General features: G+C 31.9%; 1 protein-coding gene across 3 annotated transcripts in view; it reads left to right on the top strand.

The window, feature by feature from the left end:
• Nucleotides 1-18,096, top strand: part of LOC118179653 (cytoplasmic dynein 1 intermediate chain-like) — a 140,030-nt gene that overhangs the window by 36,981 nt on the left and 84,953 nt on the right. For all 3 annotated transcript variants that reach the window (XM_085815310.1, XM_085815307.1, XM_085815309.1), the window contains 2 exons: nt 3,846-3,999; nt 11,701-11,800. In XM_085815310.1, coding sequence (XP_085671436.1) covers nt 3,846-3,999; nt 11,701-11,800 — 254 coding nt within the window. The remainder of the gene's footprint in view (nt 1-3,845; nt 4,000-11,700; nt 11,801-18,096) is intronic.

The following is an 18,096-nucleotide window of genomic DNA, read 5'->3' as shown; positions in this document are numbered from 1 at the left end:
TTCTGTTAACATGTCACTCTAAATAAGTAACTTTAATTAACAATATACCTAGAAAATAATTAAATTTTATAAATGAGGGAAATAAAAAGTTCTCTGAGAATGAATGGTGGTATCTCATGAGGCCTTTGGAAATATGTATTATGAGAAATGGAGTGAAAGGGCTTTAATTTAAATCAGTCACACAGAAGGGTCAGAAACAAAATTAATAAGTTTCAGCATGTGAAACAGCAACAGCATGACGGATGTCATAGCAATATTTAGTTTTAGTCCATACTCAAACAAGAATGTCTAGTGTAATGCAGTAGCTTTACTGATTCTCTCTTTGGGTCAAGTTTATCAGTTTTTTCACTGCAACCCTCTATTTCCACAAAACCTCAGAGAAAGAAAATTTAGCGGAGTAAGTTCAGTTTTTTTTTTTTTTTTTTTTTTGCTAGCCATAAGATGGTTTATGGTTTACATTTCCTGGTTCTGAAAATACATATTTCAACTTGTTTTGCGTATGATTGCAGAGTGGGACATTGCTTAATCTTGTTGAAAGATAATCTGCACTTAAACATCTTATAGTGGCATTTGCTTGATTTTGGGGGAAGGATCAATGTTTATCATTCATTGGCATTTCATATGTTTAAAAAAAAAACATGCATATATTCAAATTGATTGAATTAAAGAAAAACACTTTCAATCCATTTCATGTAAATATGTACATAACAAGGGATAATTGTTCGGTCTCAAAAACTTTATTCATCTGAGGTAACATAACAAATATTATTTATTGAAGGAAGTTTTGCTACATAGAAGAATAAAATTTATCCAGTTGTTAAGGTTAGAATTTAGTTTTACTACTTTTATTAATGCAAATTATGATTATATGTTAAATTGCTTTAACATAGATCCAATTTTAAATTTCTTCACTATGCAGTGAAAAATATCCTTAAAACACCTTGTAGATTTAGGTGATCACAATATAGTTTACTTGCAACTTCTACTACCTTGTATTAGTCTTATCGTGAGTTTATTAATATTATAGCTAAATTAAAAACTTTTATATATGTCTTTGCTTTTTAAGAATGTTTATGATTGCTAGGACTACCATGTGTCCTCATTCTTCTGAATATGTTCTCATTCTCAAGAACCAGATTACATAAAATCAGTGTAGATGTCTGGAAATTGAATCTGCCGATTTTAATTTTTAAAAATGCTTAGATTTTTAAACTATGAAGGTTAAAGATCTGTTACAAGAAGGCAAGAAAGAAGTCTGGAAGGACAAAATAAACATTTCTGAAATGCTGTTATTTGTTTATTTCAAATGAATGAAACTTTTTAAACTTCTCATGTACAGAAAATGAATCGGGCATTGTGAACATGAAAAGAAAAGAAATAGATGTTAAAGCTAGTTTAATTAACTCTGCACTCAAATCCATGTGTACGTACAGAAATGGAGAAACAAAATCAAAAAGGGAATAACATTTCATGAAAAAGATTGTCTTTCAAATCTTCAAAAATCATTAAATCATGTTCTCAGCTTCTGAAAATTATAGTTTTTCTTTGCCATTCCTATTGGCAGTGCCGGAATGAAAAGACTTTTTTCTTGAAATATTAGGTTAACAAGAAAGAAAAATATTTATGGGATTAAAAATATTCACCAGGTTGCACAAAAACGAGAAAAGAAAAAATTAACAATCTTAGGAGAGAAATGCCTTGCTGTAGAGTCTTTGATAGGATAAGCTGTAATGAAATACAGTTTTCATCATTTCATGTAAATTTATTAAATAGCCTGACATTTTAAATCATATGAGATTGGTAAAAATTAAGCACACTCGTCATGTATTTGAAAGGTCCAGGTTCAAGCCCCTAGCAAAGGTATTGCCCATTTTTCATGTACTCCTGCATCAAAATAACCTAATGACTCTAAACAACAAATGTGCACGATAAAGGAACAACCAGTAATTTAAGCTCACATTTAGGAAAATGGGTTCAAGTGTCTGAAAAAAGCTTGCAGTGATTGCTTAATTTGTACAAGAATGTTTGAGTGGTTTAAATGTTTTAAAGAAGAGCGGATGTCGTTCAAGGTCAGTGGCAAAACAGGGTGTCCTACCACAAGTTTGTCTGATGGAAGCATTGAGAAAATTTGGGACATTCTGAAAACCATCTGTCATTCAGAACTATTGCAGAAGAGCTGAACATCTCTAAATCACATGCATTGTCTGTCCAAATGTGTAACATTTTCTAAAATGTTTTGATAAAAGGTAAAGTGTGTGTAAAGTTTATCCCATACTGCTTGACTCCTGAGCCAAAACAAGCAACACATGAACCCTTGCCACACCTTAACTGAAATATAAAGTGCGACAGTTCTGTTCTCGAAAAAACTGTCATTTGCGATGAGACCTAGTGTTATTGGTATGAATTGCAACAAAACGACAAATGGTCAGTGGTGGTTTGCCAAGACCAAAGTGAATGGTAAAACTGAAAGTGAAGTTTTTTTAGAAACAAATTTTGGTTTTTAAAAGTCTTTAATTTGCTCGTTGCTTTTCTTGACACTCACGGCATTATCCACAGAGAATTTGGTCCCATCAGCAGGACTGTAAATGATGCTAAGTGATTTATATATATATATTCTTAAGAATCGAACTTCACGAAAGGTCAGTGCTGTGATGTCATAACTGACATTCAAGCCACAGTGACATGTAAATTGAATAACATCCAAAACAAGGATTTTTCTGACAGTTTCATATGGTTGTTCTGTGCATTGTACTTAAGACTGTAAAACTGGAGGAGGAAGTAAAGTGGAGGAAGACTGTAAAACCTGAAGCATTAAAATCTTCATCTTAAATTTTCTTTAGTTTTTGTTTATTCAGCCTGGGAACATTTTGAACAGACAGTATAGGCTAATAATATACATACTCATTTGAGGTGAAAATTACATTCCTAATATTTTATCTTTTTTTTTTTTTTTTTTTTTTTTTTTTTTTTCCATACTCAGAATTGCACTTATGGTATCTTATTGTGAACAAGTGTTGACTTCCTATTTTGGGTGTTTTTATCTTGTTCTGCAAAGTTTTTTCATCTGAAATCCTATTTACATTTGAAAGTAGCATGTTCCTGTCTTGATTAATAACCTTCGCTGTGGGATTTAATGAACTTGCTAAAATGTATTTTGAAGTTATTTGCCATGATTCTGTAAATTTATATTTTTCTTTAGTTTTTATTCAGTTCTTATTGTCTATTAAAATTAACTAGTTCATTTTTTCTAAAATTTGGAAATTGCTAATATGAGTAGAATTTAACTTTATGAATTGTGATTTGTTATTTTTGTCAAATTGAGATTTAATAAAATGTAAATGAATCCTAGTGTTTGGAACAAAACCAATTGCATCACAGATATGATTCATAGTTGACAGTGATTTATTTTAATTTTAAATAAGAGTTTGGAAGTGAATTTTAATCTTCATTATTGTAACAGTTACTGTGCTCGATTCATCTGACTGAAATTTGTAGTCTGTTCAAGATCTTTCAAGTGGGAAAGGTTTTCTATTTCTGAAAAATCCCCCACTCCCCCCCCAAAAAAATTCATTGTTCTGTTGCATGAAAAGCATTTCACTATTTATGATTTCAATAATAATAATAATAATATTTAGCCTGAAGTTGTTATAACAGGTGTGTATGCTTTCATTGGAAAAAATGTAAAGTTCATCAATGAAAAGATTTTAAAGAATTGATCAGTTTTTCCTTTTTAAAATTTAAAAGATTCATCAGTGAAAATTTAAAATTTAACAAATGCTCAACAAGGGGAATTAGTGTGCTGTAAAACGTTTCAACATAATGAGTAATTAAATTTCTTTTTTAAGCTCCTGACCTGAGTGAAGAAGAAAAGTTGTTACTAATGAGGAGTGAAAGTTTTCAAAGCTTTTTAGACAGAGCTTCACGGATTATTGAAAGAGCAATATGTGAAGAAGTTGACATTTTTATTGATTACACTGGTGGTAAAGAAGAATTGGAAAGGTCAGTATGGAATTGCAAAAGCATATATATTTACTATAGTCTTTTCTATTTTATGCGTTGTAATCATGAGATTTAGCAGTAATTGACAGTTTTGCTTGTTATCATTTTGTATGTATCTAAAATATGCTAAATTAATTATACAAGGTTTGTATGGTCCTTAAAAGTCAGTAAGTTTTTTTTGGAAAAAAATTTTCGTTTTTAAAAGTCTTTAATTTTGGTCAAAATCTGCTAAAGATCCTTAATTTTACTTATTTGACACTTGTGTCTGTTTTTTATGTGTGCTATTTAGAGTGTGAATCAGTATTTTGGAAGCATATTTTTGGGAATTATGTATTTGATAGGCTATAATTTGAATTCATTCCTACTTCTAATATTAATGGTACAATGATCGAGTTTTGACATGAGGCCTTGCCTTGAATGTAACACAATTGAAACATAAGCATTTTGAAATTCTTTCTTTTTTTACAAATGAAGCGTTCATAAAATATTGCATCAAAGATGACTTGATGATTTGGGAAATGTGAATTCTTTTATTATGTGATGCCTAAATTTAGTGATCTATCAACATTTTAGCTATTTTAAAATCAGTCTGTGTACAAAATTTTTTATTCACAGATTTATAAATTTTTTGTTGACGTTTTATCAACATAATTATATAATACAAAGTCCAAGAACCGGACTTGTCGGGACTTTGGCGATTCCGGATTTGGGATTTTTCCAGATATTAGATCATCAATTTAAAGCTAGTAAGATGGCATGTAGAAATTATAAAATTAAAAATATGAAATCATGATTTATGAAATAATGAAGCATATATGATATAAAGGGTATCAAAATTTGCAAAAAAAAGCTTAATATTTATTTGTTTACTTTATTAAACATTTCTTTTAATATAAATTGTTTAAGTTGCTTCATTTCTTATACTAATATTTTCTCTTCAATTCTATAGACAGACATGATTTCTTGTTCAGTTACAAAGTTCCACTAAGTCCTGCAGTTACTGTGTCGAGAATTCCAACTAGTGAATCAACATTTTTTTCCTTTTCAATAACCTCTCTGTCACTTTCTTCACTATCGGGAGTAGTATTTTTGGATCTAGAGTCATATTTCAGATTTCGTAGTCCATTGATTGATGATTGGAGCATTGTCATCGCATTTCAAAACTTCTCTTATATCATATCATCATCACCGCTTCTCCACATTTCTTTACAAAATCCAAAATTTCACTTGTGATTTGCGATATCCAAAAGCCTTCAAATTAGCGGCTATCATCTTCATCATCCTCACCATGAAATAAGGTAGCTAGTCATAAATTATACCAAGCATTTTTTAAAGTATCTGGAGGCACATCCTCCCACGATCTTGCGATGCTCCACACAGTTTATTTTATGTAAAAATATTTCAAAAATTCTTGAATAGTCGGGCCATGTTCAAGAAATTTAACATGGATTTTTAAAATGCTGCTTTATGTTTGCATTTCAGCACGCACACTATTCTGATATCCATAGGCTGAATGATGGACGTACAGTTTGGAAAAAAGAAAGCACAGATACATTACCTTTCATTAAAATTTTAAGTGAGGTACAAGCTGAAGGGTTATCTATAATCAGGACAGTTTTTGCGTCATCAGGTAAACCAACCTAATTAAAATTTTGCTGAGCCTCGAGTATGAACTGATTTTCAAACCAATCATACATTAACGATTGTGTCGTCTGTGCTCTTTTTATTTGCATGATATATAAGGGGAAAATCTTTTCTCCTTTAAATGCCCAAGGTTGTGTATTTTTTTCCTATTACAAAAAGTTTACACTTGTGTGTTCCTGTAGCATTTGCATATGCTAAGTTTGTTTCTCTAGCTTTGGAATCTTTTACACCAGTTGGAGCCTTTTCTGTAGAGGTTGCCAAGGTATTTTTGCGGTACATATTGCCAGAAGAGTCTAGTTTCATAAGTGTTTTAAATTTTTCCTGTAGATAGCGTCTCACTATTAATGAGTTCAATGAATTTATCTGCAAATAGTTCAGCAGCTTCAGTATCAGCTTAATTTTTGATTGCATTATACCGTGGTGATTTTAAAGTTTGCTTAACCTATCTGTCGAATATATGCACTCAGTTTTTAAATTCATTTCATCTGGAAATATTTTTGCTTGAGCCATTAGCATTGGACTCATCAATGGCACACCCTCGCTGCTTCTGTGTCTTTTCATTCAATCATCTGTTTGTCATGATCGTAACATTTGGCATATTAAATAATTTTTCTGTTATTCATCACGAGTGGAATGTCAGAATCCACAAAAAATTAATAAAGTTCCTTTTTCGGTCATGTCATATACAGTTGACTTTCCACTGCCATACTCCTCGCATAATTTGGAGAGGGATATACCAATATCCATTTTTTGCAGTAATTCCACTTTTTGTTTAATGGACATTGAAACATGCTTTCACTTTGTAGATCCTCTTGCAGCTTCAGAATTAGAAACTCTTTTCAACATAATAGAAAATTCATATTTTAGTTTTCATAAAATTGTTGTACTTATAACAGCCTACAAAAAATAATCAGCTGAATCAAATCAGAAAGTTAAGGAACAGCGCAATCTGCTATATTAACTGAAATTTTTTTGTATCGGTGAGGTGTAACTTTAGCCTAGCTTAACAGCGTTCGCTGTTACATAATTGGTTATGTAGCATGAGATTGGCGACGTAAGACAAAATATTCCGTTAAATTTTTTGTCTTGCTTCTATTGCATGCTGAAACAATTATGCCTGAATTGTATTAATTTAATTATTTATTATACTTAATTTAATTCTTGCACATGCTTAAGGCTTATCTGAGTCATGAATAAATAAATTCTCACATATACTTAAGCTTACAGGGCCAGCGCTAGATATTTTGCCGACTGATACAGTCTCTGTGGGCCATTAATTCTGCTACTAGGCACCTTCCTAAGTTCTAAATTTTTCCTGCCCCTTAATTTTCGGTCCTAATGCTTTCTCTAAATTCTAAAAAATTTGTCTTCCCTAAATTCTGCTGCCCAGTGAGGCCATGCGAGCTCTGGTGCCGGTTCTGGGTTTATGTGAATAAAAAGTTAGTTAACAGCATTAAAGGTAATCTTTTGGCCTATAAGCATCATTAACAAAATCTATTTTTAACAGAGAAAAAGAAATTTTTGTTACATTTTTTCTCGTCAACATTTACCACGTTATATATTTAAAAAAAAATTTTTTTTTAGACTTCGCTGAGTCATTACTCAAGTTGTCATGTGTTGACAAACATGCCTGGATGACAGCAAAATACAGTAAGTATAATAAATAATGATTCACCAGCTTGGCGCCAGGGATATAAAATATTAGTAGTTGTAAAATCATTGTTTCTTCATTAACGAGATATTTTATTTAGTGCCGAAGTGAAATTAAGAATCGGGATTCTCCACATGTCTCCAGTGAAATTTAGAACATACAAGCAGTGTGCATTTTGTAGCACAAGGAAGAAACCTTATAGAACAAGATACAGATGCGAATATGGGTCTATGCATGTACCAATGTGGGTCTATGTATGTACCAAAAAGACAAAACATACTTTGAACAGTGTCACAAAAAAATGTGTTCTTAGAAATTTAAAAAAAAAAAAAAAACACTGAGTTTTTTTTATCTTGACTTTACCGAGTTTTTTAATCCATTTATCCGAATGTCCTTATTATGTAGGTACTTATATTTTCACTGCTATAGAAAAATGACATAAATGTTAATTTTTTCTGACAATTTTGTATAATAATGTAAAAAATTTACGTATAATGCAATTCTTACATACATTTTTTTTAAATTCGTAAATTTCGTTATTTATTGGAAACGCACACAGAAAAAGGTAAGTTTTTTCCCCCTACTACTTCAGTAAGTTTCAAATTCCTAGACGCGCGCTGGTTTCACAGTGCGACCACCACCTACAAAACAATGGTTAAGAGAAGATTTTTTAAAATTCTTATTACTTGTTTCTAGGATTATAATATTCAATTTCTAGAGTTTTTAGTTTAAAAAAATTATAAAAATAATATACCACGCATCAAAGGGTTAAGTTAATTTTGTTGCTCTAAATTCTAAAAATTTTGCCTTCCTTAAACCCCTATCACATATGTTTCTGCTATGCGGGACTGGATGTCGAAAGGGACATTTTGAAGAACCCGCATTTCTACAAAAACCTGCATAGCTCTGTTACCATTTTCCCTTGCTAAACATTTGCTGTTACCATTTTCCCTTGCTACCATTTTCCCTTGCTAAAATTTGAACACCAAACAGTAATCAATTATCTCTCAGATTGGTGAAAGAGACATTTGTTTTCAAATTCTATGCTGTATCGTTGTTATGGAAGCATTTCAGTATTTTCTTTTTGACATTTTAAACTTGTTTGTTATTATGGAAGATTAAATGTAATACGAGTGAAATACATATGAGTATTACCATGTTTCAACACTTTCATAAATACTATACTATATCAAAATAGCACATATTCTAAATTTTATAACTTCTTTCTTGTTTGTTTTATTGCTTAGAGAATACTTAAAATGTTTATAGCAAAATCTTTTGGTTTAAAGCATTCGGTTAATAATGATGAGTTATTTAAAATTAGATTGTTTGTTGTTAAAACTCCTAAAGCACTTGTTGATTTTGTAACACTTTTCTAAATCTATTTTACTTGCTATATTCTTACATTATATTCATATTTATGCTATAATGTAACCTAGTAAAAAATAAACTCAGAATGGTCAATCAATTTTCTAAGCCACTTCTCAAATAGTAAATATGCATATAAAATATATAATTAATGCTAACAGAAAGTGAGACTGAACTAGATAATCAGTTTTTGTAATTTTTCTATTGCAATTGGTAGATAAAAATTATCCAGTTGAAATATGTTTTCCAAATGTCATTAGTGACTTTGAACATTTTGTATTCCTCAAAATAAAAACATGAAATGCAATATTATTTACTTACTGAACTCTTTTTTTTCTTTCTATTAATGTAATGTGTATCATAATTATACACAAAATAAACGTTTATAGACTAACAGTGACATTACTCATTGAATTCTTATTTTTCTATTCATGTGCATAATTAAGTGTAAAATAAATATATAGAAATAGAAGCCAGTTTTATTTACACAATGAAAAAAAATTTAAAAAGTCATCTATGACAAAAACTTTGACCTGAGGATCAATTGCTGTATTTTAAATTTTTGCTCCTCTCTTTTGTGCAAGTCTGTAATATATAGAAGGAAGAAAGCTACATATTTTCAAAGCCGGACTACAGTATTATTTCCCCTTTTCCTGCATGTTTAAAAATGCAGTAGAAGCAGAAGAAAGTAAGTCCTGAAATCGCTATCCTCTCTTTTACCTATGTATTTCGTCAATAAAATCAGCTTCTTTTTCTACCATCCACAATTTTACTACTCCAGCCATCACCAAATTGGAAATTGCCCGTGATCCTTCAGAAACAGAACTTCTGTCTGATTAGTTGATCTCTGCAGAGCTGCAGATGAAACATTTTCGGCGAAGTTTCAGAAAATCCCACATAGCCAGTACATTGTTTTTGTAGCTAAGTGAGACTTCTCTTCCACCGGAGCTGTTTCGTTTCTTTTAGGAATCCTCCCATTTAAACCAATGCTACTAGAATCTCATTTCTCAGAAAAGTCCCGGCTAGCAGGGACTGTAGCTAGATGTGATAACCTCTTTAAATTCTACCACACTAGCTCTGGTGGCAGTTCAAAGCATATCTGAATAACAAATCAGTTATTCTCAAATCAAACAGTACTAAATGTAATCTTTTTGCCTTTATTGTTTACCAAAAAAAAAAAAAAATCCTATTAAAATCATTACCAAGCATAATGTTAACATAAAAGGCTACCATATTCTTTGAAATTTTGGAATTCAATCCTGAATATTTAAAAAAAAATTTAAAAAAAAAAAAAAAAAAAAAGTGTTTTAGATGTTGCTGCCCGAGTTCTTTCTCAAGCTGCCACGTTGTGAGAGTCATGCAGTGATGAAAGCAAAATATACAAACAATAATGATAAATATGTAGTACAGTCAAAAGTCTTTATTTCGGATACCAATAATCCGGAATGATCTATAATCCGGACCTCAAAGCTACAAACTTTCTGCACATGCGTCGAGACCTGTACGGCTGCGAATATGCGTGTGCGCAAAATACATTTATGAATGCACAAAATTAAATGTATAACGGACGGTATAAGCTAAGCTAAAATTACCTAATTCAGTTAATGTTGCAGGTTGCGTTGTTCCTTAATCTTCGAATTGGATTCGACTTATTATTTTTTGCAGACTGTTAGAGCAATTTTATAAAATTAAGCTTGAACTTTCGATTATGTCAAATAGAATTTCTGATATATATTTACTAATATGTAAAGGATCTACAAAGCGAAAGTATGTTTCGAAGTCCATTAAACAAAAAGTGGAATTGCTGCAAAAAATGGCTAAAGGCATACCTTTTGTTTATCTAAACTTTGTTTATCTTTAATGCTGCAGCGCGCAATGAATTGGAAGTTGATCTGTCAGCACTATCCTAATCTTCAGGGCAGATGTTTTTATTTTATTTGGCTTATAATTCCTTACTAATTGTAGTATTTCATCTCTATGTACTCCGTCTTTGATATGATTTAAATCAAATTCCTCGTCATTATAATTCACTTCCAATAGCGAAGAAAGTGACACAGAGGTTATTGAAAACGAAAACATTTCGATTGACAAATTAGTCGGTATTCTCGACACAGCAATTATAGGACTTGAACAGTGGACCTTTGTAACTGAACAAGAAATTGTGTCTGTTTATAGAATTAAAGAGAAAGTATTATCACATAAAAAACGAAGCAACATAAACAAATTACATTGAAAGAAATGTTTAATAAAGTAAACAAATAAATATTAAGCTTTTTTTGTAAATTTTGATACCCTTTAGATTATAATTGTTCTTTATTTCATAAATTACGGTTTCATATTTTTAATTTTATAATTTCTGCATGCCATCTTACCAGATTTAAACTGATGATCTATAATCTGGAAAAATCAATAATCCGGAATCGCTGAAGTCCCGACGAGTCCGGATTAACGACTTTTGACTGTAAATAATATAAATAATGATGCACCTGGTTAGCAATAGGGAATTAAATTATTCAATAGGTGTATTTTCAATGATGTAATCAGGACTTTTCAGATGTTTTATTATGAAGTATCAAATGTACATCTGTAAAATCTGTTCGCCCTCCAAAAAATTATTGGTGGGGTACGGAGGTTTGGATATTGGATGTCTGGATTTCAGACTTTGTACTGTAATTGCTTTCATTTATCCAGTTTCTACTTATTTATATATCCTTGAAATCGTTTTGGATTTTTCATTTATTGTCCTTAAAAGTACATAATTTCTGTGTACATAAATGTGTACAAACTATGATTATAGGCTGTTCCTTTTTAATTTTATATATAATGATTCAATTACAGGTATGATTTTAATGTAATTCTGATATAGCCAAATCAGTCTGTAATGCAGGTGGCAGAGTTGTAATTTGCTACTTCCAGTATTCTATCAGCAAACCCAGAAGGAAAAAAAAAATTGCTGTTCATTACTGCATTACTTTTTTATTCCTTTATCTAATATTGCCTTGCATATACCAAATTCATATTAAGTGTTTTATTTCCAGTGATGATCGAAGTGGCATGTCATTATCATTGAACCGTTGTTTTCTGGATGATCACTGGTCAAAAAATCGAACTGTGACTTCTTTTGATTGGTCTACCCAGGTATGCTATATATATTATTGTTTTTTGTTATTAACCAATTAATGTTTATAATGAACATCCACTGATTCCAATATTTTGTTACCTTTATCTAAAGTTCTTTGAAACAAAAGTATTTTCTGTAAATATTAATTGAATGGAACATTTTTTTAAACATATACAATCTCCCCTTGCATCAAAAATGTACAAAATGAAGCTTACAAAAGTAAGTTAACTAAAACATTAAATATTTCATGCTTAAATAAACAAAAATAGAAAACAGCAGTCTAGATTTCACAAAAACAGATAAGATCACAGGCTAAGGCACCTCAAGCTTTTTCAAATGATTCTACAAGCATGATTAAGGCCATCAAAAGTAGGGCAGGTAAAAATTAAATGTTCCATATCTGGAGGTGCTCTTTTGAATACTCGCATAAATTATTTGATCTTAGATTGAAATGAAACTGGTAACCTGCAAATTTATTGGGACTAGATAAAAACTGAGATATTTTTTAATTAATAAAGAGGAGGGATTCAGAATGCAGTCTGTGGTAAATAGAAGAAAGAACTTTCTGTTTCCTGAGCACTACAGTATGAAATACATTCCTCATTCCACTTAGGTGAAAGCTTTTTATAATAAAAAGATTTCCAATAACTCTTTGGAATGCTAATATTGATAACAATATGTAAATGTAAAGTATCTTTAGCTAAGGAATCAGCTCTTTCATTTCCATAGAATCCATGATGACCATGCACATAAGCAAACTGGACATCAAATCCCCTATTTCTAAGCAAACTAATAGCTAAGAGAGTTTTGATTACTAATTTGTCGCTGCTAGTAATACTGTTTAAAAAGTGAAGAGAAGAAAGAGAATCGGAACATATAAAGTACCTTGAGGATATCTTCCAATTATACATGATCCACTTGACAACAAGATAAATACAGAGGAGTTCTGTTTAAAAAATTGTGCATTCATTTTGAACACTGTGCTTAAAATAGAAAACTTCAGATTGATCTTTAAAAAGAACAAATGCTAGACCAAACTTATTGTTCAATTTATTGCCATCTGTAAAGCAAACTATATGAAAAAAATTGTTGTCTCTTTATAATCGCAGAAATTTATGGGCTACTATTTAGGTAGCTGGATGTGGAATATTGGGGAAGGGAACATTTCCATTTGAATAGAACATTGAATAGGAAAACTCTATATTTAAGAAATAATTTGTATATAAGTATATATATATATGAATCTATAATAATGTATATTCATTACATTATGTAAACAAAATAAGCTAAGTAGGATGCTGCCATCTTTTTTAGAATCATGTTATTTGGCTTAATCCAGTTTCCTTCTTTACAGTTCTTTTTTTTATTTTTTCACCATAAAGCATGTTTCAGTTTATGGAATATTTGGGTTATATTTGTATTTTTAGTAATAAGATCACTGCATTGATTTTATCATAGCATTTTATATGTTTTTTAAAAAATTATTTTATTTATTTTTGCTCATATTTAATTTGTGTGTATTATGTGTTTGTGTAAAAAATATATAAACCAAAATTATAATTTAAAATAACGAAAACCCCTTAATTCTCACTCTCCATTCTAAAAATCATAATAACTCCTCTGGATTGCATCATTTCTAAATTAATGTATTCCGCTAAACCTGCGTAATGCTTATGACCTAGTTATTTTGGAACTTAAACTCTAAGAACTGAAACCTTAAACCAAAACCTTTCTCTTAACAGACTACCATATTGGATAAATGTGCAGTAAGCTTGCAGCTCTGTTGGCATTTGGATGCTATTTCATTTTGCTGTGTTTTGTTATGTAACAAAACATTTTGCTGTGTTTACAAAACATTTTGCTGTGTTTGCTGTGTTAACAAAACGTTTTGCTGTGCAGCATTTTGCTGTGTTTAAATCAAATTCCTCGTCATTATAATTCACTTCCAATAGCGAAGAAAGTGACACAGAGGTTATTGAAAACGAAAACATTTCGATTGACAAATTAGTCGGTATTCTCAACACAGCAATTATAGGACTTGAACAGCGGACCTTTGTAACTGAACAAGAAATTGTGTCTGTTTATAGAATTAAAGAGAAAGTATTATCACATAAAAAACGAAGCAACATAAACAAATTACATTGAAAGAAATGTTTAATAAAGTAAACAAATAAATATTAAGCTTTTTTTGTAAATTTTGATACCCTTTAGATTATAATTGTTCTTTATTTCATAAATTACGGTTTCATATTTTTAATTTTATAATTTCTGCATGCCATCTTACCAGATTTAAACTGATGATCTATAATCTGGAAAAATCAATAATCCGGAATCGCTGAAGTCCCGACGAGTCCGGATTAACGACTTTTGACTGTAAATAATATAAATAATGATGCACCTGGTTAGCAATAGGGAATTAAATTATTCAATAGGTGTATTTTCAATGATGTAATCAGGACTTTTCAGATGTTTTATTATGAAGTATCAAATGTACATTTGTAAAATCTGTTCGCCCTCCAAAAAATTATTGGTGGGGTACGGAGGTTTGGATATTGGATGTCTGGATTTCAGACTTTGTACTGTAATTGCTTTCATTTATCCAGTTTCTACTTATTTATATATCCTTGAAATCGTTTTGGATTTTTCATTGATTGTCCTTAAAAGTACATAATTTCTGTGTACATAAATGTGTACAAACAATGATTATAGGCTGTTCCTTTTTAATTTTATATATAATAATTCAATTACAGGTATGATTTTAATGTAATTCTGATATAGCCAAATTGTTATGCTGTTATGTCTGTTATGCTGTTAACTATGCCATTATTTAGAATGTGATACTCTATATAAAATTGTGGTGTGAATATTGTGCTCGTGATCATGTGCAATGAAAAATACAGTTTCGATAATTAGTTTGTGTCCAGCAATAAAGATTTTGCTCAGTTTGTCTATGTTTGTCTACAAGTGTATCCTTCGAGTGTCATCTTTCTAATTATGTAGTAAAATCTCTCCAAGTTATAATGCAGAGAATCATCATCAGTCTCTTGCTGCTTACTCCAAAATTTTTATCACAGATATATATTTTTTCTGCCATGCAAGTATAAAACTTAAAAAACAACACTGTTTTAAGGGTTATAAGCTCAAAATTAAGTAAAAAATCATATGATGATTTTCATAATAGTTCATTGGCAGTTTTGGCCTGCGTGTTAAAATTCTGAAATCTTGGCAATGAATAGGAATAATATAACACAGAAGTTTAGGAATTTTGTTTGAATTTCTTAACAGTGAGATGATCATTGCAGGTGTTCAGTGAATTTGAATTTATATTACAGACAAATTGATACTAATGAATGATAGATGACTTTATAGTGAGATGAAAGCTGAATGAAGGGCATAGATTGAGGATTAATTCCAGTTGTGAATATAGGCAGCTTACAGAATAGCAGGTGCATTTATCTAAAAGTGTGACGATTGTCATTTATGAGCAATAATGTTGTGCAAGTTCATTATAATTATAAAATCAAAGAGAGATGCAGAGCTACAGACATTATTGAGAAGTTGCTTAGAGCCAGATATGATAACTTAACAAATACACTTTGTTTCAAAAAAATATATGCACCCAGAAAAAATTAAGCCACAACTGTGGAATGCAGCATGTAGATATGATTTGGTGAGTTGTATAAGTGATTAAACTTGCAGCATCAATTCGCATTGTGGAGCAATACAATGCGTATTTGAAGTATATAGCTGGTAGAATGTAAAACAGCAGGTACAGTGAGTGATGGGCATTTACAACTACGTTGGCAACTTGGATACATGACATTGTAACAAATGATGCCTTTAAGACAGACATATTTAATGGCATTGCAAACAGTTGTTAAGACTTCAAGAGGGGTCGCATCATAGGGTTAAAAGAGGCTGATTGGTCGAACAGGTGGATTGATTAGCATATTGGTCAAAGCAATATGGTTGTTGTCCGTTGTTGTAATCAGTGGCTCAGCGAAGGTATAGTCAGCCACCATACTCAGGACATTCCTGAGCCACCAATGCATCGATCATGCAGTTAGAAGGGCTGCCACTTCTGCACCAACAATTATTCTCTCATCAATTCAACGCCTTTGGCAGGCATCCAGGAATACAATTCCCAGAAGACTAGGTGACACTGAGCTCAGATCTCAACATTCATTAAAACGTTTGCCCTTACCACTTCACCATAGGCTATGTCGTCTTACATGGTGCTGCTCTCACTCAAGCTGGACAGTGTTTGTTTGGAGAAATGTGACCATCAGCTGCGAATCATGCTTTTTTTCTTGATGCTGATGACCGCTGCATATGTGTCTGGAGTAAGTGGTCCAATGTACCATTTGTTACCGAGCGGCACACAGCCAGAACACAGGGTGTGACAGTCTGGTGAGCAATCAGCTGGGACAGCTGTTCACCATTAGTCATGTTGCAAGGTACACTGACGACATTTTGCAGCCAATTGCACTACCTATGATAACAGATTTTCCAGTAGGACAACGCTGGACCACATACAGCACGACTTGCAACAAAACTTCGATGTGTTTATGACCTCGCCTAGCTTGCCAGGTCTCTAGACCTGTTTTCTATTGAACATGTTTAGGACATGTTGGGCAGGCAAATTCAGTCATACACAAATACATCCCAACTCACTGACCAATTGCTGCATTTGTAACATAATCTACCACAGGGGGACATTCGCAAATTAATAGACTCCATGCTTAACTGAGTGTCAGCTTCTATAGTTGTCAGGGGTGGCTTTACCACCTACTGATTTTCACATTCTTTGATTTCTATTCATAAATAAAATACTTCCCCCCCCCCAGTTTTTGATCATTTGTTTGCCTACTTGGAACACTATACTGCTGTCGATTTCGTAGTTATTGTTCAATTCTTTTTAGGTGCATATATTTATTTGCAAAAGAGTGTTGTACCGCATTCAGGATTTTAGAGTAGCAGATCTCCTTATGTTGCACCGTGGGCAAAGAATATATGTTGTTAAGAAAGAAAACTTCGCAGCAGCAGGAGTGCCTCCCTTCCAACGGAAAGGGAAACAGCTGCGCGTGTGTGAAATATCTGTCGCCAAGAAGCGCCAAAGCTTGGAGCTGATGTTGAAGTTTGAACAGGTTCGACAGTCACGATTATCAAGCGTTTAAAGCTGTGTGGCTCCACTTCCCCTCCCCCTCTATATTGACGGATATAAAATCAGACATCAAACTGCAATATGGATAATGCAGGTTCAACAGCCAGTGAAAATGAAACTTCACCTAATTTTCTTATTTACCATAACTCGTGTTCCTCAATTTCCTGTACACGTTGCGAAGGAGGAAAATCTCAGCCAGGTCCGGTACATGACAGAATGGGGAAATTCTTGCCAACGGGTTCCGTTGCCAAATCCCTTGCCGAATTTTCCCTCTTCTTTCTAGCAGCGTAGAAAACAGACTGGTTTACATTACATCTATATGGAGCCTTTCCTTCTTTACATAGACATTCTTTGTCGTGGGTATGAGTAAATCCTCTATAGCTTCTGTCAGTATCTTGTAGCTATTTATAATCATGAATGCTTCTAAGAGAGTTTTCAGGAGTAAGGGGAAAACCAATCTCCAAATTATGTTTTGGAATGCTGGTAACCTCACTCATGATAGACTTCTTATTTACAAGATCCTCTGATATCCTGGAAATTCTTCATTTCTATCTTGGATTGCGTGGCATCTCATGTTTGAAAGAACTATAATACCATATAACGTTTGTGTGTGTGTGTTTATGCATCTGTTTGCCCACCCACCCACCTGTCTGTCTGTAAATTTTTTTTAGATATGAAAGAAGCCCTCATTCAAAGTATATGTGAAGTACAAATCATATACCACCATGCTAAACGTTCATATTCCTTCACTGAAGACCTTCTCCATTACAGTATGGATACTTCATCCATTATTTTTATTTAGTAAATATGTTTATTTAGTCTTAAATATTATTTTATTTAGTCCATTATGTTTATTATTTGGAAGATGAAGATAATTTATGAGTATCACTGCATCCAATGCATAACCACTTTTGAATAAAGTGCATTTGTAAATTATCTGTGCATTATTGCGCTGTTTATCTTATCACTCCAATACCATGTCAGGTTCTTTGTGTATAAATTTCCTTATTATTCAGATTAAAACTTGGTGAAAATTTGATTGCTCTAAGTTTTGTATGCACATACGTGAGTAATTATAAAAATCAACTCTGCATGACAGATACTAATTTATATTGCTGTATTCCAAATATGAAATCTGTTGTATAAAGT

Source organism: Stegodyphus dumicola, chromosome 4 (genome assembly GCF_044657685.1).
Source record: "Stegodyphus dumicola isolate Sdum_Otavi_A_Nest chromosome 4, ASM4465768v1".
In the NCBI taxonomy this organism is placed as follows: Eukaryota; Metazoa; Arthropoda; class Arachnida; order Araneae; family Eresidae; genus Stegodyphus; species Stegodyphus dumicola.
The sequence above is the reverse complement of the archived record's forward strand: the minus strand, read 5'-3'. Positions and strand labels throughout refer to the sequence as shown.